General features: G+C 40.3%; 1 protein-coding gene across 1 annotated transcript in view; it reads right to left on the reverse strand.

The window, feature by feature from the left end:
* Positions 1–1,267: 1,267 nt before the first annotated feature.
* IDE (insulin degrading enzyme) overlaps positions 1,268–23,311 on the reverse strand; it is a 98,716-nt gene continuing 76,672 nt past the window's right edge. The window contains exons 15-25 of the mRNA XM_047073170.1: positions 22,506–22,650; positions 19,893–20,003; positions 18,430–18,550; positions 14,687–14,778; positions 13,557–13,668; positions 10,522–10,689; positions 8,855–9,127; positions 7,744–7,805; positions 5,054–5,126; positions 4,272–4,339; positions 1,268–3,590 (exon numbers count right to left, since the gene is read on the reverse strand). Of these exons, the coding sequence (XP_046929126.1) occupies positions 3,495–3,590; positions 4,272–4,339; positions 5,054–5,126; positions 7,744–7,805; positions 8,855–9,127; positions 10,522–10,689; positions 13,557–13,668; positions 14,687–14,778; positions 18,430–18,550; positions 19,893–20,003; positions 22,506–22,650 (1,321 nt within the window). The 3' untranslated portion in view covers positions 1,268–3,494. The remainder of the gene's footprint in view (positions 3,591–4,271; positions 4,340–5,053; positions 5,127–7,743; positions 7,806–8,854; positions 9,128–10,521; positions 10,690–13,556; positions 13,669–14,686; positions 14,779–18,429; positions 18,551–19,892; positions 20,004–22,505; positions 22,651–23,311) is intronic.

The raw sequence follows: 23,311 nt of genomic DNA on the forward strand, positions 1-23,311 counted from the left end.
CTTTGTACTCTGTCCCACAGTATGTTAATGGACTTGGTAGCTGTTATTACAGGAAATGGAACAATGAGGTCTAGAGTTTAAAGATCAGAGTGGAGATTTGAATCTGTGCTTCCTGAATGGTCCTGGGCCAACTGTTTGGCCTTTCTGAGTCTACTATACCCATCTCTGAAAACCTGGGATGACGAAGACAATTTTAATCACTGTCCTGTGTCAAAAGATTATTGTGGAAGATGTCTGTCAGGATGGTCTGAAATCTGTAAAGTGCTTTATAAGGTTAATGTTCATTTAGGGCATGAGTGGTCCAAAATGCTGTAATATCTCTGAAGAGCTGGACGCGGGTGGGAACAGAAATAATTCAGGACTACCAACAGGCACTGCCACAAGAAACCTTGGGGTGTATGATGTTCAGGTTGACAAGGACAATTAAGTTCATTTGGTAGACAGCACAGAATAACGGGGGTCCAGGGGCAGACCGGTCTGAAGCCCTGCCAGGGAAGGATTAGGAGGGCAGGAACCACCCTTACAATGGGGATGAGAGTGAGAATCCTTGGTTTTCACCATAAATCTAAACATTCTGCGAAGCTATGTTAGAGTATATGGTGAGGAGCTCAGATGACTCCCCTATGCACTGTGAGCGAGGGGAAAACTGCCCCACGCCATAAAAGCGGGTGCTGCTCTGGGCCTCTCATTAGGGCCGCTGCGTCATCCCCAAGCACAATGCTGCCTGTGTGGGCTGCACCAAGGTCCTAGGCTGCAAACTGAGGAAGGAGCACATTTCCTCTTGAAATGCCCATCTGGGCCAGCTGGCAACCACATTAGTAGAAAGATTATCTTAACAGGGTGTCAGGGGCCAGGGGTTGGACAAGATAACTGGCTAGCCTGCTGCTGGAGATGTGGCAAGAAGATGAAACACTAGCAGTAGAGGAAATATTTTGTTTTTCTACCCTTTTTACTCTTTTCCCTGTAAAGCAAAGGACAAATCTTTCTGGGTTTGGGGTCAGTGACAATATGCACAGCAATGAACTCAGCCTCTCACACCAAGATTCCTTTGACAAAAGCGATCCACCCTTATGAGTGTGAAATTGACCCATTTATTTGATTAAATCACTGTCACCCAGATGCACTCAAAAGATTTTTTTTTCAAAAAACTAATTCATTGCTTTCTGCCTTAGGAATACTGAAAGCAAAAAATGTTGTCAAATCAGGATGCTGAGAGGTAGGCTAGACACTAAAATTGTAAAAATAACACAAATGCAAACTCCAGAGGTTCAATTCAGGCAATTTATTGTAAACAGGATTACCCTAGCACTCCACCATACTGGCTGTGTCACATGCTCTCTCTTCCACATCAACTAGTTGAAAAGAAGACTTTTTTTTTTTTTTAAAGTCACAAGTAACTAATAACTTAGTTTGTTTTCCACAAATCTCATTTGCTAAGCACTGAGAAAAACGCAGTATCCGGGGTAGTCTGTTACTGCTCATGGATTGCAGCCTGGACCCATTTCAGTGAATCCATTAGTATGCCTGAGTGATCCAACAGTAGCTCTAGATCCAATTTGGACACCAGACAATGCTGGAACACACTGAACCCCAATCACAGGTTCCTGGAAGACTATATGAGATTCTGTTCAGATTTCTTCATGTGACTTTCTCATAAAAATGACAGTTACATTTCACCCATTTTTTAAAAAAGAGCTAAAAATTACTCAATAGCACATAATTTCCCACAGAGAAGGTAGGTGGCTTATTTACTCTTACAGTGGTGGATTTAAACACTCAGGGCTAATTGTAGATCCCTCTTGTTTATTTTTGCAGTTTGATGAAAAGCTGCATAGTCTACAAATGCATAAAACCAGAAGGAAGCGATGACTCACGCACCTTCTGATGGACAAAGACAGGCTTCATCACAAGGAAGCTCCTGAAGGTAGGGATAAAAAGACAGTTACAGCACCACATTTATCTGACAGTAGAAATGGAGCCCTGCTTTTGAAAGCAGCCTCCACAGTTGTGATTATATCATTCTTGCCCCAAATGTAGATTATTTGGAAAATGGCAAAAGTGAAAACTTAAGATGTTGTAAGACATGACTCTACAGAAAAAAGTCCTGGCAAATCAACTCCTAGCGAGGTAAAATGTCATTTGAAAATGCCATTCTTTACTTTGCCTGAGTTAGTGAACAGGGCCACTTACGGGTACCAGTGCCTGTATGTGGAAGTATATTCACAATTTCTCTTGAAGCAACTTTTAACAACAGTAAATATTTCAAAACAGCTGTTAAATCTACAGTAACAATTTCATCTAAAATAGTATCTCATGAAAAAAATATTTTTTAAAAGTCCACTCCAGTCGTTATCTGTGTTTGTTATGTTTATATTTATATATTCAAAAAATAACTTAACACTTAAGGCAATATTAGACTGGTAGCAAAAAGGGATTTGAGAGTCTTCTGGAGATCACACTATTTAAGAATCAAGGCTTTATTTTTAATACCTTCAAAAAGGTGGCTTGGTACTTGTCTTTTAAATTCATAATGGGGCAAATATTTTGGTTCATATACTGATTGCAATATCATGGTAGTAAAAAGTTACAAGTGTTTAGAGTAGCTGATGTTGGAAAAGCATGTCACACACTCAGTGGGATCTGAAGTTGACCCTATGTATTAAATAAATACAACAAATGTTGTTGAGGGGAAAAGGTAAAACTGAGGGAACACTGCAAACCAACTATGAACAAGAATGTCAATATAATTCAATCAGAAAGAAACAAATCACAGTAATCCTGAGAAATTCCGTTTGGGACAAAACTGATGTAGGGTAAGTCTATTTCTAGCATTGTAAATAAGTAGGGCGTTCTAGGGTTTTCCAGCATTTTACTAGTTTGAATAAAAAACATGTTCAAATTTTATAAAAAGATTAAAACCATGCCTTATATAATCAGCAATTTCACTAATAAAAGAAAATCATTTTGCTTTTTTCATTATCTGCCAAATGTTAATGTTCTCCATTGATTTACATGAAACCACCAAGTAGAAAGCAAATTTGAGAATCAGTTTTTAAAAAGGTATTACCTTTCTAAAGGTTTTAAAGCCTTTTCTGTCAACCTAGGAGGCTTTTAGAAAAACACAACCAAAAACTAACATATTTTCTTCTGACAAGTGACTATTTTACAGAATATGGAAGGAAGATTCTATAGGAATATCATTCATCATTTTAAGTACTGTTATATAAGGGAAATTTCTCTCAGTAATGAAAAGAAAAATTTTAAAATATTTAAGAGGCATGTATTTAAAAAATATTCTACATCTATAAGATTCTGTAATTTAATTACTTTGGATTTTTAATATTCTACATAATGACATTTGACAACATCTTTTTTTTTTCTGTTTGTCTGTCTGATAGTGAACCAGAAACTATGAAAGTGGCCAAGGTTGTTTCCCTGGCCCCAGGAAGACCCAGGGATGCATCCACTTGCACTCTCCCACCCTTGGGGAATCTTCAGAGTTTTGCAGCCATGAAGTTAATATGTGGTTTCACAAGGGGAAACAGTGGCAAACCACGCTTGAACTCGGTCATGTTCTGAATCACTTCAGGCTGCAAAGAAGAAAAAGGTTTCTCTCAGTGCTTATGGCCTAAAAAAGCAGACGGAATAAGACATCAACTTTTTTTTTTTTTTTTTTTTTACATACACACTGGTTTCTACCCCACATATTATGATCTGATCTTCCTGGATCATCAGGGCCAGAGGGTCTATGCAAACCTATGGGGAGTGTCCCCAGTGGGACCCAGGACCAGAAAGAAGATCCCTGGCTCTTCTCTGGGCACACAAGGGCTGGGACGCCAGAGCTGGCACACACCAAGACCTCAGCAGAACGGCAGAGGCTGACGTGCCCACTCAGCAGGGCCTGGTGACACTGCCAGTAAATGCCAACCTCTCCAGATTAAAGACATGCAGGCACTGGGGAAAGGGCAAGGTACAGGCGTGGCTGGAGCGGACTCGCTGCAGAGTAACATAACTGCTCAAACTAGAAGCAAAAGCAAACCAGGTCAGAGTGTGAGTCTTTCCGTAGATGACAAAGGCGTGACCCCCCGCCCCCCACTCTCCTCCCCTGGGAGCTGTCAGATGGCGACCTCACATTTAGGGAGGAATATAAAGTAGAGGCTCAAACACGTGGTGACCTGATACTTCTAGTCTTACGTGTCCTGCTGAACAAGCTCCTTCTATGTGGGAAGTCCTCTAACCATGCAATCTAAAATGACATTTGCATGTCTTACTTGTGGCAAGGCTGGTGCTTGTGACAAATTTATATCATTTTGACATGGGAACTCTCCAACGACAGGACCTGTGAGAAAATGAAAGGTTTACTTCTTACCTAATAAATACTAGCATACAAGAGCAATTGAAAACAACAACAACAACAACAACAACAACAAACTGAAACCGGACTCAGCTCATTAAGAAACTGTACCAGGCCCATGTCCTCCCAGGCTGCCTGCTCCCCAAGACCTTGACTGCTGGCTCTACGTCTTATCCAGACTCTCCCCAACGATGGCTCATCACGTTACCGTGGCTATGAAGCCTCGCCCACAGCAACTTTAGTGCCCACGTCTGCACTCACTGGTCTCTGAGGCTCTGACCACCAGGAAGGATCCAGTAAAACAACCCAGAAGGCCAGGTGAGATATGACTGTGGAGTAAACCTTGGCCATTCAGAGATAGAAGATGGAAAGACTGAGCGAATGCACTATTTGCTCTTCCTCCTCACATGCAGTGGTTCCACACAGCTTCTGTGAAGACGTCCTACCAGCAACTAGCTGTGTTTTCTTATAAAGCCAGGGCCAGGATGGCATTGTGCCACCTAACGCTGGCTGTTTCCTTCACTGCCTCATTTCCCTTTTCCCCATATTTTTGCTTTGATAGAGTAGACCCTGTCTCCAGTTGGTCCCCTTCTCTACCTATTTACTTTCTGGTGCTCTTTAAGGGATGTGTCTATGGCAAGGGACAGCCATCGTGTGCCCAAAAACATACTTTACAAAAAGTCCATATTCAATACTTACAGGAATCCATTTCCCTGGCAAGAACATGGACGGATACTTTATGTCTCCTTGGGGCATCTACTGCCAACATTTCCTAGGAAGAAAGAACAGCAAGGTCACCCTTCTGCCCCACTAAGGAACCTAAAATGAAGTACTCTTTTACCACTATGAAGAATCAGCTCTCACATAGCCAGAAACAGAAAAGATGTTTCCCCTCACTTAGAGTATTTCATTTAAACTCTACGAAAATTAGGTTAGGTAGGCAAGAATTACTATTAGCCCCATTTTACAAATGATAAAATGGAGTCCAAGGATATTACGTGATGCATTCAAACTCCTACAGTTAAGAGGTAGCTGGGCTGGGATTAAAAACCTAGCCTAATACTCATCAGGGTGTGATGCAGGGCCACATCCAGAGATCGCTAATGACTACAGAGGCGAAGGCCTGAGCTCAGTCAAGGGACAAGCACAATGCCTGCTCCTCTAGAACCTTCTTAGATTCTTTTTTTTTTATTAAAAAAATTTTTATTTTTTTTATATTTGAGAGACAGAGCGTACATGCAAGCAGGAGAGGGGCAGAGAGATGGGAGTCAGAATCTGAAGCAGGCTCCAGGCTCTGAGCTGTGAATACAGAGCCCAACGAGGGGCTCAAACTCATGAGCAGTGAGATCATGACCTGAGCCGCAGTCAGACGCCTAACAGACTGAGCCACCGAGGTGTCCCACACCTTCTTAGATTCTGCACCAGGGCACTTCTATGGATCTTCATCTAACAGAAGAGAAAGGAAGCTAACATTTATTGAGTCCTATCTTGCGTCAGGCACTCTCCTGCATTAGCTCACTTGACCCTCTATAAGCTAAGTGTTGTGAGGATCCTGTTTTAGAGATACGGAACTCTGAGACACAGGGAAGTATGACGACTTGCTCAAGTCACGTAGTTCACAGTGATGGCATCAGAAAGCAAGGCCTGCTTTTTCTCTCTCTGCTCCAGCAGGCTGCTCTGAAGGAGTTCCCTAGGTCATACCATGAATATCAGGAGTGGTGAGTTGGCAGATCCCATGGAAATGTGTCTCTCAACCTTTTCCTTAATGCTAGACCATTATCTGTCTTTTCCAAAGGGAAAACACAAGGTGTGATGAAACTTCCCCTGGTCATACCCTCAGACGGAGAGATCATTAGCAAAGCCAAATCAGGTCAATAATGGTTTATGGAGCAGTTATTACAAGCCTGGTCCTGTGCAGCCGCGATGGAAATCCTGATGAGGTTGGACAACAAACCTGACCATGGCTCCCTCCAGCTGGCAGGACAGCCCAGATTCTCCCACAGGCCTGCCCTGGCCTCTCCAGCCCCTTTCAGGAGCTCAGCACAGGTCCGCCTCCAGTAATATATAGCAGCTCATCTGAGATTGTCTGTCTTATTGAGTAAAAAGTTTGCTTCCAAAGGTCTATTCAGGATCCCTTTTCACCCAAGCCTTCATTGCCCTCTTATCAACCTTTATCAGTAGAAGAGTGTAACACCTTCTTCAGTTTCAGACTATTCTCAATTTCCTGAACAATTCTGGACAATCTCCATCTTTCTAAACACAAACCAGCCAATAAGCAAACTGCATTTTTCTTGCAAGCTATATTCTAAGGAACACTGGAGTCCCAGGAAACACTTAATAGGTATTCTGTGGGGGAAAAACAAACAGGTCCATGATGAATCTCTTTAGGGAGTTTTGTTAACAAAATTAAATGCTGGGCTAAAGAAATCTTTAGTATGGGGCTTCTTAGAACTTTTAAATGTTAACATGCTCTGTAATTCTCCAAAAACAGGAATAAAGAGTGTAGTCTTTCCCACACTTACATGGTCATGAAACCCTTTTTTGTATGTGTCCCTACTAATATCTTGTAGAAAACTAGTGTACCATGGAATACAGCAAGGGAAATGATGTTCTAGACTTAGTTTAAGCTTGGTAACAAAACTCTCATTTTTAAGACAAAATCGACTCAGTCTTATAACTATTCTTACAAATTCAATAATTAGGTACTACTTGTAATTCCAATGAATAATAGACGTTGTGGAGGGAAAGAAAAAATCTTCACTGCTTCTGGAAACCCTAGAGTAAGTTATATCAGGACATCACTCTTTTTAAACACCCACAACTAAGAATGCCTTAAAATGAATCCCTCAGAAACCAAAAAGAGCTAATATGATCACCCTTTCTTGCAAGCAACTGAGAACAGATACCTAACCTCACAAAGCAAATAGTCTTAAGCAATAAATAAACACAACTAAAACTTATAATATCAATGAGGAAAACATTATAGTATTCTGATTAAAACATGTAAAAACTGAGGCTGAGAATTACTAATGAAGAGACCACAGTAATGGAGACCATTTATTAAATTCTGCTAAGTGCCAATCACTTTATGCACCTCATTTCAATTAATACTCCTACTCATCTCTATTTTGTAAGTGAGGAAACTGAGACTTAGAAGCTTAAGCCCCCTGGCTGAGGTCACAGGGCTATCTCGCCAGCGATGAGCCCTGGGTCTGCATTCAGAAGCCACACATGCTCCCACTGCTGCCTCATATGTAAAAGAACCTTTGGAGAAGGTGACCTAAGGCTGCAGCTCTAAGCAGGGCACTAAGTTCAAAGCAGTAACAAACCACACAGCATATATAATATTTGCTTATGAGTCAAAATCTAAACATACAAATTCAACTTACCTTGTAGAATTTGATGATATCTTCCTTGGTAAGTGTCTTTAAATATGCAACTTCTGTGTTATCTGAAAAAGCAATCAAACAATAATTTACTAATATTTCCATCTTAAGTAGCCCAGAATACTACATTAAATGACAATACATTTCACTCCAATGTTCTTAGGTCTCTGTATTTTTAAGTGATCATCTGTTCTTGCAAGTAGTCAGGGAATAAATATCAAGTAAGGAGTAAGAAGACAGCCTGGCTCTCTACTTCTGAACTACTGGATCTTTAGGCTAGTTGTGTCAATTTTTCTGAGCCTCTGTTTCCTCCTCCGGAAATTGGGGATAATAACTACTTAATGGATCTGTAGTGAGAACTAAGGAAAATGATGAATGACAGTAACACGATGCTGCACTTACGGCAAATGTTCAATAGATGGTCAGTACAATTACCATTAACAGTGACTCCAACTGCTAAAAAAATTACAGGTAAGAAAACCGAGGCCCTCAAAAAGGTGTCTTGGCCAAAGATCTTCAGGCTGTTGGTGTCGGAATGAGAACACAACCCAACCCCCCCACCCCGAACCCCCAACTTCTGGTGCGGCTTAGCGCTCTGCATTGTTGATTTCTGCTCTAGAAGAAACGCCAAGGAAGTCAGTAAGCAGGAGACTTTAGGAAGCACAGCTGTCCCCAGTGTAAAAGCCCCGACACATTTTTGGTAATCCCTACAGGCATCTGTTTGAAGCCCTGTGCCTCCAGGGCAGCACTTATCTCTGCAAATTTTCCTTTTTCTTTTTTCGGTGTTATGGGAAATAGATAACCGCAAGCCTGTGCTCAGAGCCTCAGGGGCATACTGACTAAACACAAAAAGTGAAATTAGATTTATTCTTACTGTATTATTATGATACAGGAAGATCCAGCTCCAATTTTGGAGAAGAAAAAAAGATAAAGTTTCTAATAAAAACTGCTCTTATGTTAAAGCGATGGTTCTTTAGAAGTATGACACTCCACACCACCAAATTAATAACCGGAACATCACCTACAAAACAACCACCGTTTTGTAGAATAGCCTTGGTGACCTCAAATGTTACACTTATATGCCATAAATGTTGGGGCCCTAATTGTGCCTTACCTCTGTCGAAATTGTATTGCTGGGAGATGATTTCCCCCCAATATTTAGCACACTCTGCGGACAGTTTCTTTGGTTTGTCTAGTCGACGAATTGCTAATGCTTGAATGTGTTTTTGAAAAGCCTCTTCTGTCATGTCCTCTATGGACTTCTCCATGGTGATTAAGAAAGCTTCCACTCGGCTTTCTAGGTAGTGAGGAGGCTTTTCTGACTGGATGATGAATCGTAAGCCCTGTATGCCGTTGGCTCGACGAGGCCCGCTGAAGACGATATAGCCTGAAACACAAACACCGGCCAGTCAGGACCCTGGCGTTTGAGACTCCGGTCACTTTTAATCCTTCAAAACTTATCCTGTCAGAGCAATAAAATCTACTTTTGGGCTCTATGTTATTCACCTCTGAAGAAACATAAACAATTAGGATATCATAAGTTCCTAAGGGTAGAGCAAAAGGGCTCTCTGAAGAATAGTTAGAAAGTTGGGAGAGAATTCTTTCTCTTGGGGGGGGGGGGTGGGAAGGAAAAAATCTTATTCATCACTCAATCTCCCATCCCATAACTCCTCACTGTCTGCTGGTTAATCATCTTCTCTCTGTGTGAAAGTTATTCCCATCCCTAGTATAAAATGAACTCATTTTCATCCTCTAACCATTGTTCCAGCTCTGTTCCCTTTCATATCCAAGTTCCTTATGTGAATTCATTCCTGGACCAACTGCATTCAGACTAAAAACCTCTGAAGACCAACAGAAGGTCACGTTTCCATTGTCATCTTGTGAGCTCACGCATTACCACCCTTTGACATCTTTCCTAAACTGAGCTCGTGGCTTGCCTCCTTCAGCTGCTCTGTCCTGAACCACATCCTCAGACCTGTGGAGCCTTGGGGTCCCACCCCACTTCTGAGGAAGTCACTATCTTCGGCATGACCTTTAGAATCTGAAGACTCTCAGTAATATTTGCCACACTGCACTGTAACTATTCCTTTATAGGTCTGCCCTCCTGATTAGACCGTGAGCTCCTTGAAGGGAAGGACCATCTCTAACTTATCCATTTCCATGTCCAGCATCTACCATGGTGGTTACTTAAAAAATGAAAATACTTGGAAAGACTCACCCAAATCCTTTTTCATTGGTTCCTCCCAGTCATTGCTGGGGTTTCTTTATTTTCTCATTGATTAAACCTGCCAGGATCTCGAGGACTTTTAACAGTGCCTAAAACTGTGCCAGAAACACTTTCTCAACAAACACTTACTGAGTACCTTCTATGGGACCAGGCTTGGGATACAAAGATGATTAAGAGATAATACCTGCCCTCTGGGAACCCAAAGTTTCCCAAATCTAAGCTTCTCTGGATGGCTTGCTTCCCATCTTGCCACCCCTAATAAATAGTCTGCCCTAAGCATCTTCCCTTACCCAAAATGTCTTCTTTATGACATGTACATTCTGTAAACACACTGTCTTCGCCTTAAGAACTGCTTTAATGTCCATAATGTCCATGACATGTTAAGTGCTTATCTTTTAGAAGTGGATTCCCCACAAACAAGGTTTTCACAAGCCTTTGTCAATACAGCAAGCCTGCACCACCATGCAAGAGGACTATCCACGTGGAGCATATTTTCTGAGGACAACAGTTGCTCAAGGTCTATGGTACTGGGCCAGTCCCCACCTCCCTCTCACCCAGCTGCTCCTTGGTGCGCAGGGTGTTGAAGCAAGGCTCAGAGATGATCTGACAGAAGAGCTCTAGAAACATATTCTCTGAGGTGCTCTGCATGTCTGTCTGATAGTATATCTCGATGCCACAGTTATTGTGAACTTCATTCCTCTGCTGATACACAAACCATCCTCCTAGGAAGTTTTAAAAAGAGAAAAAAACTTATTTAGGGTTTAACAAAGTCAATGTTTTATCTGGCTTTTTAAAGCTGTCCAATTTAGTTAGTGTTTTTCAGCAATTCCAAACTGCAATTAAATTATTAAGAATGCGAAATTCTGTTAACTTACCTAAGGGAATCCTAATGCAGCAATCTAAACTTGGCAGGCCCTCAATAAACATTCACTGAATTTAAAGGGCAAAGAACTTACAAAAGACCCATTTTATAGCTAAGTATTAATGCTAAGATCCACAGTTAATACAATGTACAAGTTAGTGTATATACTACATCAGAACCAGCTAATACATATAAGAACCTTAATGGCACCACCACTTATGTTTCAATACCATACAAAACCGTTTTTTAAATTACTAGTTGTGTCTTTATTATCTTGCATTTTCATTTAGCATTTTATTCTGAACACCGTTTACCAACACCCACACTAAAGGTCATTTCACAAATTTACACACATGTGTTCAACACTTAGAGGTAACTTAGTCTAACACCTCACTTTAGAGATGAAGAAGCTACGCACCTGAGAAGGGGGTGACTTGTCTAAGGACACCAAATTGGAATGGTGAAGACCCAAGACTAAAACTCAGATGTGTTGATCAAATATCTCATCAGAGTTATGACCAGATGATCATGCTTTATGATTTGATAACTTCACTTCATGAGGAATAAATGCGACCAAGCATATATTGTGTTTAGTATTTAGTGTAAGGCTCACAAATAAGGGTTTCTCAGAATAGTAATGATGTGTTTGTTCACCCTCATAGATGATAATTTAGACATCAACTGCGAAGGGTGGTAGACAAGTCTGGAGTCGTATTTCACCTATATTATTTTTCTGAGGAGATAAATCTGACCAACAGTCAAACTTTCTAATCATATACTGGCAGCACTATGTTATTTCTTATCAGAAGAGGAAGGGGAATACGGTCTATAAAGCTACTGCAACCACCCCCTCCCAACTTCTAGCTTTTTCATGTCTATCCCCAAATGTCTCCTTCACAATGCCTAAACATTGTCTTTTTAAACTGTAAATATTATCTCATGGAGAGTTAAGTGAAGGACTGTGTGAGACATTCACATCTGGCTTAGAATGATTTCCTAACACCTAACATTTGGAGAATGGGATGTGAACGGAGGTTTTTTTTCTTTTTTTAATTTTTACTTAATTTATTTTTTAAAATTCATATCCAAGTTAGTTAGCATACAGTGCAACAATGATTTCAGGAGTAGATTCCTTAATGCCCCTTAACCATTTAGCCCGTCCCCCTTCCCAAAACCCCTCCAGTAACCCTCTGTTTGTTTTCCATATTTAGAGAGTCTCTTATTGAACAGAGTTATTTTTGAGCACGGGACAATTTGTGAGGCACTTGGAAGGCAAAAGAGGTAAGGCCCTAAAAGAGGAGAGAGGAAGCAGGAAGTGTAATAAAAAGAGGTGTGAAAGGCACCTGGGTGGCGCATCAGTTAAGCATCCTACTCCTGATTTTGGCTCAGGTCATGACCTCACAGCTGGTGAGTTCGAGCCCTGCAGAGGGCTCTGTACTGACAGTGCAGAGCCTGCCTGAGATTCTCATTCATTCTCTCTCTCTCTCTCTCTCTCTCTCTCTCTCCCTCCCTCCCTCCCTCCCTCCCTCCTTCTGTCCCTCCCCTGCTCATGCTCTCTCTCTCTCAAAATGAAAAAAAAAAAAAAAAAAAAAAAAAAACCAAAAACTTAAAAAAAAAAAAGTAGGAAAGACAGATTTCACTTTGAAATTCTGTCTCTGGACTGGCCTCACTTTGCCCAACGCCCAAGTGCTATGGTTTCTGAATGGCAGATTCTGACTGTGCTTCTCTTCCATGCTGTGGTGAGAGAGGAACAAACTAGCAGAAGTTTGAAATGAAACGTTACCAGGTCTGTGATGACTGGCTGTGAAGAAGAGAGCTGTGCTCAAGGTATGTTTGAGCATTCAACAACAATATTCTGAGGTAACACCATGCTCAAGCACCTTTAACAGCTTCTCAAAGGAACCAGACACAGCCCCAACCTTAACAAATGTACAGTCTAACAATGGAGATGGAGGGGGACAGATGTCCATAAGGGAGAGAGTGAAGGAAAGGGAGCACTATTTCAGGAGGATACATAGTGGTAGTGGGGGCACAGACCACGCATGTGTGGGGAACAGCCAGCAATCAAGTTTAGCTACAAACAAAAACAAAAGAACACACACAAAAAAATCAATGCTTTTCATCCCAAGTCTAATTTACTACCCACTACATAATTTTGAACAATAACTGAAAACAATGCTTAATCAAAAGAAACCATGGTTAATACAAAGGCAATCCAACACTGCAAACTCCAATATATTAATTATTATCCATTATTTTATGCTAATTCCTTATAAAATATGCATGTCACAAATACATGCTGTTATTTGCACCTGTGAGTTTCCTAAAACTATTTCTGCCAAAGACTCCTATGGACTTCTCATCAGTATTATGATTCTAGTTTCCAATTTTCATAAACAGATTTTATTTCATGCTTCAGAGTCAACATCTCTTTAGCTTTGTAATTTTTCTTACCTCCTAACTCTTCTACATCCAATTACCAGTCAATTCTAATGTCATTCTCATCAAAATAATCACCTACCTCCAATTTCACCTTTTTGACCTTCCTACAGAAAAATTTTTGGCAGAATTACCTACCTTTAACCATACTTATATAAACAGTAAAGGATCCCAGTAGATCTTGACTGTAAAATTGTGTTCTCATCCAGGTGACTTCAATCCACCTATAATCACCCATAACATTATGTCAAAGTAGTCCATTACCAAAGTTACAACATTCCAACTTACTGTCAGGAAGCTGAACTTCTCTATACCGAACCAGCTGACTTGGAAGGAGAGGTTTCGTATGAGCATGTTCAATAAGGGTGTCTTCAACCATCTGCATGATTCCTAGTGCAGCCTGTGGAAAAGGACACGGAATAGCACCATACAAAACCACAAATGTATCTTGTTTGTGAAAATAAAAATAGCATATTGGATGGTGGCCAATGCAGTGTGAAAACAACACACTTGTGAAATAAGCTAGTTTATCATAAAGATGGATTCTTAAACCCTAAACACATTTGATCTTATTCAAATGGAAAAAACTGAATTCGTCAATTGGCAATACACTCGGTATGGGAGAGGTGGAGAAAGAGAGACCAAGACCAGCATCAACAATGATCTTGATGCTGTGGGAAAAGGTACTGCCAAAGTTGGAGAGGCACTGGGGATGGAAAGTTGGTCCCAAGTAACTGACCCTGACCACAGATACTTGGGGTTGCAGCAAAGCAAAAGAAGTGAGTATAGGCTTTTTAATAAATAAAACTGACTTTAGTGAAAAATCCTGTCTCTGCCAGTTACTAGCATCTGACCTTGGGCATACTGTTTTGGAGGCAGGATAGCAGAGTAGCAGAGAAGTGTGGGGTCTTGAGAGAGGCTGTCAGAGTTCCAGAATGGGAATTCTAGAGAGTCTTCTATGGGCTACACATTTGGCATGCACCATTTCATTTAATCTTTAAACTCTAATGTACAGATAAAGAAACTGAGTACTGAGAGGTTAACACCTTTTCAGAAGAATAAGCAGCTAGTTTGTGGCAGAGTCAGGATTTAAACCCAGGCTGATTCTACACCACGTGCTCTTATCAACTTCACAGTCCTGCTGTCCTGCACAGAGTAGGGATAATTATTTCCATTTCCTCCTGTGAGTGCACAAGGCAGGCGAGAGCAGAGCAGGCAATCATGAAAATAGGCTCATAGTTAACCACCATCATTCTCTTCCCTTATACCCTCTCCTGTTTTCCTCCACAGAGCAGAGAAGGTTGAGTCAACACTAATGTGCTTATAATCACACTGCGGTGGTGAATACTCTGAAGCCAGGGTAAAAAAAAATCTCTTACACTGCTCCATAAAAGACCACTAAACCCTCAACCACCTACCTGCTTTGTTATGTTTCCATGGAGAAGGGCTTCAATGTGCAGCCGTGACAGGAGCTGAGGTATGAAGGCCTTAAGGCGAGGAAGGGTGACATCTGTAGAGGTGTAAAAAATAGTGAGCTCTCCCTATGAGGCTAAAACAAACAACACTCTGAGCTAATTTAATACTTACAGAACAGTTAGAAAAACAGTACAGAGAGTTCCGATATACCTTTTTACCGTTTCCCTTAATGTTAGTATCTCTCATAACCACCATATGTTGATCAAAACTAAGAAATTAGCACTGCTTTAATACTATTAACTAATGCAGTCTTTATTTGATTTCAGTTTCTCCTAATACTCTTTTTCTGTTCCATGATATAATCCATGATTCCACTTTGCATTTAGTTATGTGTCCTCAGTGCCTATGTTTCCTCTAGTCTGTGCCAGTTCCTGTCTTTCCTTATCTTTTAAGATCTTAAGATTTCAAAAACAACATTTTTAAATTTTTATTTATTTTTATTTTTGAGAGACAGAAAGAGAGGGAGCATGAGCAGAGAAGGTGCGGCGGGGGTGGGGGGGTGGGGGGGTGGGGACAGAGGATCTGAAGCAGGCTCTGCACAGACAGCACAGAACCCACTGCAGGGCTTGAACTCACAAACCATGAGATCATGACCTGAGCTGAGTGCCCCTATAATCTTAAGATTTTTGAAGAATACTGTTCAATTACTTTACAGAGTGCCATTTGAGTTTTTCCAGTGTTTTTCCGTGACTAAACTAAGCTTAACTACCCAACTACTAGGAAGAATACCACAGAGGTAATGTGCCCTTATCAATGCATCACATCAGCAGTACATGATGTTGATATGCTGTCGTACTAGTGAACACTAATCACGTGGTTAAGGTGGTCTGCCAGATGTGTTTACTGTAAAAGGACTATTTTCATCTTTCAGTTATAATAGAGTAACTCATGTATGTTCTACAAGCAATTAGGTAATGCCACTTGCCCATCAATGCCTATTTTCCCCACTGTAATTAATAAATATTTATTTTCAGGGAAATATACTTTGAGACTATACACATATCCTGTTTTCCCTTACTCATTAATTTTAGCATCCAACAGTGCATATTGCCTGTATCAATTATGGTATCACAATACTGATTTCCTACTCCCCTCATTCCTTTTACATGTATTGATTCAATTCTTTAATAAGAAAGAGCTGTTCCTTCTCCATTAGGACATCATACTAATAACTGCTGCAATGGCTGCTAAAAATAGAGACTGAAATTCAAAGAGAGACACAGGAAGGGAATTAACAAGTGGTTACTCTGGGTGTATCATTTCAAACATGTTATCTTATAAAGTATGTACTACTTATCCCTGTTTTAAAGGTGAGAAAACTGAAGTGAAGAACATTGAAATTTCTTGCCCAAAGGCATCATGCTAGTACGTTGTACAGCTGCATTTGACCAGTGGTCTAATTCTAAAGTGCATATTTGTTCTCCAGACCCCTTGACCACTCTCTGCAGACCTCGGCCACAACACTTACTCTCTCTGCCTACACTGAAATGAGCTGAACACATTTATGCTTTGCCACTAGACTGTAACTCCTTGATCCAAGAAAGCCCATCTAATTGATCATTTTTTATCTCAAGCCCCTGAAGTCTAGAGCCTGGTGTGTAGCAGGCAGTCAGTAAAAGCTGCTGGACCCACTGAACTCTGAGGTTCCTGCTACTCTGGCACCTGGAGAGTTGACGGAGTGTCAACGAATGTCTCCACATTAAGCCACATTGGGGGTACTGAATCACCGTAAGAGTATACATGTTCCAAAACAGAATGATGGCTTATTTGAGCAGAGACTGTCAACCAAAACAGTGCTTTCTCTTTATATAAAAAAAATTTTTAATGTCTTATTTTATCTTTGAGACAGAGAGAGACAGAGCATGAATGGGGGAGGGGCAGAGAGAGAGGGAGACACAGAATCCGAAGCAGGCTCCAGGCTCTGAGCTGTCAGCACAGAGCCCGACGCAGGGCTCGAACTCACAGACCATGAGATCATGACTTGAGCTGAAGTCGGATGCTTAACCGATTGAGCCACCCAGGGGTCCCAGTGCTTTCCCTTTATAAAACGTATCTTAGGTTTCACATCCCTAGGATATATTTTAGAGATTATTCTGCTTACAGTTTACCTACTATCTGACCCACAATCTGACAAAGGGGGGAAAAAACTAAGAACTTTTGCTTTTTGATTATGCTAAATGCAGGTTCAGGTTTTTTTAATTTTTATTTTTTATTTTATTATTTTTTTTTCATTTTTTTTAATGTTTATTTTTGAGAGACAGAGAGACAGAGCATGAACGGGGGAGGGTCAGAGAGAGGGAGACACAAAATGTGAAACAGGCTCCAGGCTCTGAGCTGTCAGCACAGAGCCCGACATGGGGCTCGAACTCACGGACCGCAAGATCATGACCTGAGCCGAAGTCGGCCGCTTAACCGACTGAGCCACCCAGGCGCCCCGCAGGTTCAGGTTTTTTAAAACAGATTTTAAATCAATTATGTGGGCTTTTTTTTTTAAAGGTAAAATTCTCCCCATTAACTAGACATGACTCAAACATTTTGCAAAAAAAAGCATATTAACTGTCCAGATTAAAAATGCATCAGTTCTAGTTAATGAATTTTATAACCTATATGCCTATCCAATACCTGAGGCAACTAATAAAATAATGATTGTCAATACTTTGCTCTTGATTTGTCACTGAAGAAATCAAAAGTATGATACTTACATAGTAAGTATGAGTAAGAACTTGTCATAAAAGGTCATTAAAAATTCAACAGTATTCTTTTCTCTTATTGTTGAGTATTTGGGAAAAAAGATTAGTTGGAAAGTAATGCTGAGAAGTGAAAAAGATAAAACAATAAAGGGTACTATCAGTCTATATTCTTTCTAATAAAACAATCCTGAGGTAATTTCATTCCATTCAATAGGCATTCATTAGACACCTGTTGAGGACATAGTATTGCACTAGATATCAAATAAAGAGGATAAAAAGAAGGCATAACCATGCCTTCAAGGAATTTAGGGCATTGAAACAAAGCCTCTGAAAACTAGATTTACGGTTTTAGAAAAAAGGCAACAAAGGATGATTCTTTAGGCTTCACACATTTTCCAGGTTTTTTTATTTTTTTTTAATGTTTATTTTTGAGAGAGACAGAGCATGAGACGGGGAGAGGCAGAGAGAGAGGGAGAACAGAATCCCAAGCAGGCTCCAGGCTCTGAGCTGTCAGCACAGAGCCTGATGAGGGGCTTGAAGCCACAAACTGTCAGATCATGACCTGAGCCGAAGTCGGACACTTAACCCACTTAGCCACCCAGGCGCCCCACATTTTCCAGTTTTTAACTGAACAGATCTAAAGATGCCTGAGTACTCTTCCTGTGTGACAAGGCTTTCAAGCTCAGCCCTTTTTTCTTCTTCTGAAAACTTCAATATTAACAAGATAAGTGTTCTGGTCAAAACCTTCAGTCATCTGCAGAAATCTATGAACAGGAATAACTAACTGCTATGGATCCAGGCTGAAAGCAGCCTGAACACGAAAGCCACTTCAAAGGCCACCACTGTTTTCATTTCGATAAAAAGGATGCACAGCTGGCTTTAATAAAACTACAAGTTATTAGAAATATTAGAAAGCATAAACACTAGATATCGAGATAGATCAAAATGATTTTAGGAAAAAATGTACAGGGTTATAAGTACAAAAATAGTCTCACCATCCAGGGCTTCTTTTAATTCATCTTTAGTCCAGGCCACTTCAGTCATCAGCAAGCGGAGGTAGTACATGGCATGCTGGTGAGGCTGCTCAGCTCGGAAATTGTTAAGAGATCGCATGTACTAGTCAAGAGAGACACGGGTCCATTCATTTTAGAAGTCCTTTTACAATCATTTAAAAAGATCAACTATAATCAAACTTCATTTTGCATAAATCATGTGTTACTGGGATGCACGAGTATCTGCTGCTTTCTCCTTTTGAAGTGAGGTAATTTATTTTTTATTTTTTAATATTTATTTTTGAAAGAGAGTGAGAGAGCAGGGGAGGGGCAGAGAGAGGGAGAGGATCCGAAGCAGGCTCCACGCTGACAGCCACAGAGCCCCATGCGGAGCTCGAACCCATGACCTGCCAGATCACGACCTGAGCCGAAGACACCCAACCGACCGAGCTACCCAGGCTCCCCTTGAAGTGAGGTAATTTAGAATGGGGCTTACTCCTCTCTGATCCTTAAATTAAAGGGCATGTTTTCCTTTCTCCAGGCTGCTGCTTTATCCCCAGCATCTGACTTGTGTCCTAAGTGTCTTCACTATGGGACATTTTTTCTCTCTCAGAGAGTCATCCCTAGTATTCAGGGCTTCCAGCTTTTGGTATCCTTTGATTCTGTACCTAAGGCCATTCCAAAAGTCTCCATAAGCAAGCAACATGTCCACTTACATACATAAAATATTGGATCTTCATCCGAAAACTACATTTGAAAACGTTAATTTTTTGGAGGATGTACAATTAAAGTCACAGTTTGGCTTTTAAAATAGCTATCCATCCCTTATTTCCATTATCAGGCTTACTGTGAGTTGAGTTTAAGTGGAAGACACATCAAGCCTAAACAGTCTGCCCTAATGTGACAAGGTTCTCATGGCAGGCAGACCTTAGCCAGCAGAACCATGTGTTCTTCTAAAGTAAAGGCTGGATAAAACTTTCAAGGGGTCCTTCACAGCCCTCAGGCTTCTCTCTGAAAGTCAGTGCTGCAACCTCCCCAGCTCTTGGGGGTCAGGTGTTCCTGAGTCTCCCAGGCTTTCTTTCTGGATAGAGCACAGGCTTTAACAAAGACAGGGTGAGAGGACTGGCACATGGTTAATAGGGCTTTTCCTCCTCTTTTCTTTTTTTTAGAGGAAGAGAGCACACTCAAGTAGGGGAGAGGGGCAGATGGAGGGGGGGGAGGGGTAGGGAGGGAAAGAGGGGGAGAGAGACAGAGAGGGAAAGAAAGAGAGACAGAGAGAATCTTAAGCAGGCTCCATGCTCAGTGCAGAGCTTGACACAGGGCTTGATCCCACAACCCTGGGATCATGACCTGAGTTGAAATCAAGAGTCTGACACTCAGCCTACTAAACCATCCAGCCATCCCCTCATTTTTCTTAAAATGTTCATTATGTGGCAAAATTACAAAAGTGAGTTCAGAACACTTACCGCCTCTTTGATAATTTCAAATCTTTTTTCATCAATCTCAAAGGTAGCCATTTTCTCAATAATCTTCTTTAGCAAAATCGGCTGCTTGTCATTGTAACCTTTCACCGAGAGCTACAAAAAGAGTTCAGGGTATTAGAAGTCTAAAAACATCACCAAAAAAACTTCCAAATAAACACCATAAGCTTGATTTTTAAACATTTAGAAAACCCCAAAGCCCAGCATATTAAAATAAAAATGAAATAAAGTCGACTAATTGATCTTCTCAAATAGTTTAACACTTAGGAAGAGAACATTAACCATCTTTATTTACTAATAACCTAAAAGCCTAATTTTGCTGTTCCTAACCAAAGTCAACAGTAGGAAAACTCACCTGATGCCAAACTAACGCAGAACATATCACATCATTGACATTCAAGCTCCCATTAAATCAAAATTACAGAATGTGTTTCAAGTTTAATCTTCAAAAATAATTTCTAAGGAATAGCAGGCTTAAGGTTTTTGTAGATGTGATAAGAAGGTTAAAAATCACAGGTAGTATTATCTAGCCAACTGTTAGGTATGTCCCCAAATTGTTTATATTAAAATATTTTAATATTTTAAAAATCATTTCTGGAGAAATCAGGCAGCCCTAATTTTGTGCATGTGTATACATTCTTGTGGCATTTTGCCATTTTTGTCATTCAATGTTGCCCAAACAGGATCCATACAGATGCTTGTTTGATGAATTCTGCTGATGTATCAAAAGCCAATGATGCACAGTGAGGACACACTGTACTATCAGGATTTTACCGTGGGACAATATACTCTAATGATCTCCGAAAGCACTGCATTCGAAAAGCAGGGGAGGCCTATTATTTAATTTCCACATGGTGGCATCCACAGCAATAGAGGGCGCACTGCATGTGGAAGGTCTATGAAAGCCTCTGCCTTATACAGAATGACAGGCAAGAACCTCAGCAGGAGAGAAGGTCATCACGGCCATGGTGAGCACATCACGTACCATGGGAAATAGACTGACAACTAGTAGAAAGCTCATTTTGTCATAAATTAAAAATTATTTATTTTAATGGTAATATGCTACTAAAGGTCAAGAGCAAAAAATAAACAGATTATTACTTTTCTATTTGGAGTTTATTTTGATCTCTGAGCTTCAAATTTCCCTAGACTCCGAAAATGGTTACATACACTCTTATACGTTAAATAAAAGCCACCAGAAAATTTACTTGTGTAAAGAAAGAAAAGCACTGCAAAATACAATTTTAAAACCCTAAAACCTTTTGTATAAGAATTTATAAAGAGGAGTACACAGCACATGCTCTCACTGCAGTTGTTACTAAAACATACAGTATTTTTTCAAGAAAAGTGAAGATGAATGTGTGCCATACAAGGGATGTTAATTTGAAAATGAGATAAAGGTTTGGAAACACATCAGAAATAGTTTCAGGAGCAAGGATCTAGTTATTTCTTGGGATGTTTTTAATAATGCTTATTTTAAAACACACTTAAAAGTAGTTAATGGTGCATGCTACAAAATAAACTAAATGAAAACATCAAATGTACTTGGACACAGGAGCTTTCTACTGCTGTCAGCAAAAATAAAGGAAGCTTATATTTGAGTAAAATTCAAGCACCACAACAATAACTACAGATATTTTTCACTTACAGATGTTAATACACTCAAGCACATGGAAAGGACAACATGCTTTCAGAATTAATAGGTTAAACATTTCAAGCAGAGGAACATGCAAATAAATGTAGCACACATACATGTTCACAAGTTGCACTAAACGCTACTAAGTCATTCATTAGTGAAAGCAATACTAATTTCAGTTCTTCAATCACTAAAAAGGTGCAAGGAAAAAACCATCAACCTTCTTGTTTAAAAATGCAGAAGTTAATAGTTTTCCCAAGCTCAACATAATGCTTAAATGGTGTGGTGCCTTTTCTTTGGTTTTCATTTTACTTACAAGTATTGCATTCATTCCTGATGCAATGCCATAGCTCAAACCTGAGAGGCGTGCTGCATATGTATACTCTTTTAAATCATCCTTCAATAACCTGATAAACAGGTATGTCATGTTGCAATGGAGAGGATCAGCATAAATGTAGCGACTAACAAAAAGAAAAACAAAAGAAATGCTTTGATACCTCAAGCAGTGGCATGGTAATGAAGAAACATGACCGAAGAGTATGGATATGCAGCCTCATGATCTGAATTTCTAGGGAAACAGAATAGGCCAACCTTATGTTTTAACAATGGCAGGAAGACTTCATTCTGTTGTCAAAGACCAAGATTTCACATAGAGAATGGATGAGATCTAAACCTAAGTCAGGGTCCAATTTTGTTTGAGGAGAAAAATGTGACAATCTGATGAAAGATGTTAAAAAAAAAAAACAAAAAAACAGAACAGAAATCAAGGAGAATTTGCATAATGTGAATGTAATGCTGAATACTTAGAATAAGAGTGAACTTAAAAATTAAATGAGAAAATATGATTAGCCATAAATATTTTTAAAAAGAAATTAAACTCATACCCTCAATCAAAAACGCTTCCATCAAATCAATATAAAAAAATGTTGATGAGTGGAAGGCTCTAAGACGTGGGTACTTACATACATCCCATAGATGGTATTTTGGAGGTCATAGCTCAAGCCTGCTAGCTCTGCTGCATATGCATACTCGTTGAGGGAGTCTTTGAGGAGCTCAAGGTACAAATAGGCCATGTTACAGTGCAAGGGGTCCACATAAGCAAATGGGCTGGAAGAAAATGTTGACAGTAAAATAGCTGATTTATTACTTCCCAATGTGATGTGGCCTTTCGAGATGGATCAAGAAACTGAATTATCGGTTAATATAATTTCCTGAAGATATGGTTTGAATTCTTGAGTCTGTTCTTCTCAGGAGGGGGAAAAAAACAAGATGTCTGAAAAAGAAGCCTGAAATATGCCAAGTGTGCTGGTGGTGGTGAGGAGGGAGAAGCAACTGTTGACCCCAGATGGTGTGGCCAGACTGATGAGTCAGAAATGCAGGGCAGGTAAGGAGTGGGAACAGGCCACGAGGCATGCCTGTGTTGAGGCTCATAGAAGAAGGCATGGTGGGGCCCCTGGCTGGCTCAGCTGGTGGAACATGCGACTCATGATCGTGGGGTTGTGAGGTCAAGCCTCACGCTGGGCGAAGAGGTTACTTAAAATGAATAAATAAAAATAAAAAGAAGGAAGGCATGGCCGGACAGAGCTCATCTGGCATTTTCATGTCCTCCTCCAAGAAAGCCATACCCTTGGTGGACAGAAGTATGAGACTGAGAAGTTTGTATGCTGTGAAGTTTCTGAACTTAAAAGAGAAAGTTTATGGACACCTGTGAAATGTTAGCTTATCTGAGTTTCTACCAAAACCAATAAAGCTAGAGCACTGTCAGTAA

The sequence above is a fragment of the Lynx rufus genome, unplaced genomic scaffold (genome assembly GCF_022079265.1).
Source record: "Lynx rufus isolate CCGP_SWC_20201006 ecotype Redwood Valley unplaced genomic scaffold, mLynRuf1.p SCAF_11, whole genome shotgun sequence".
NCBI lineage: Eukaryota > Metazoa > Chordata > Mammalia > Carnivora > Felidae > Lynx > Lynx rufus.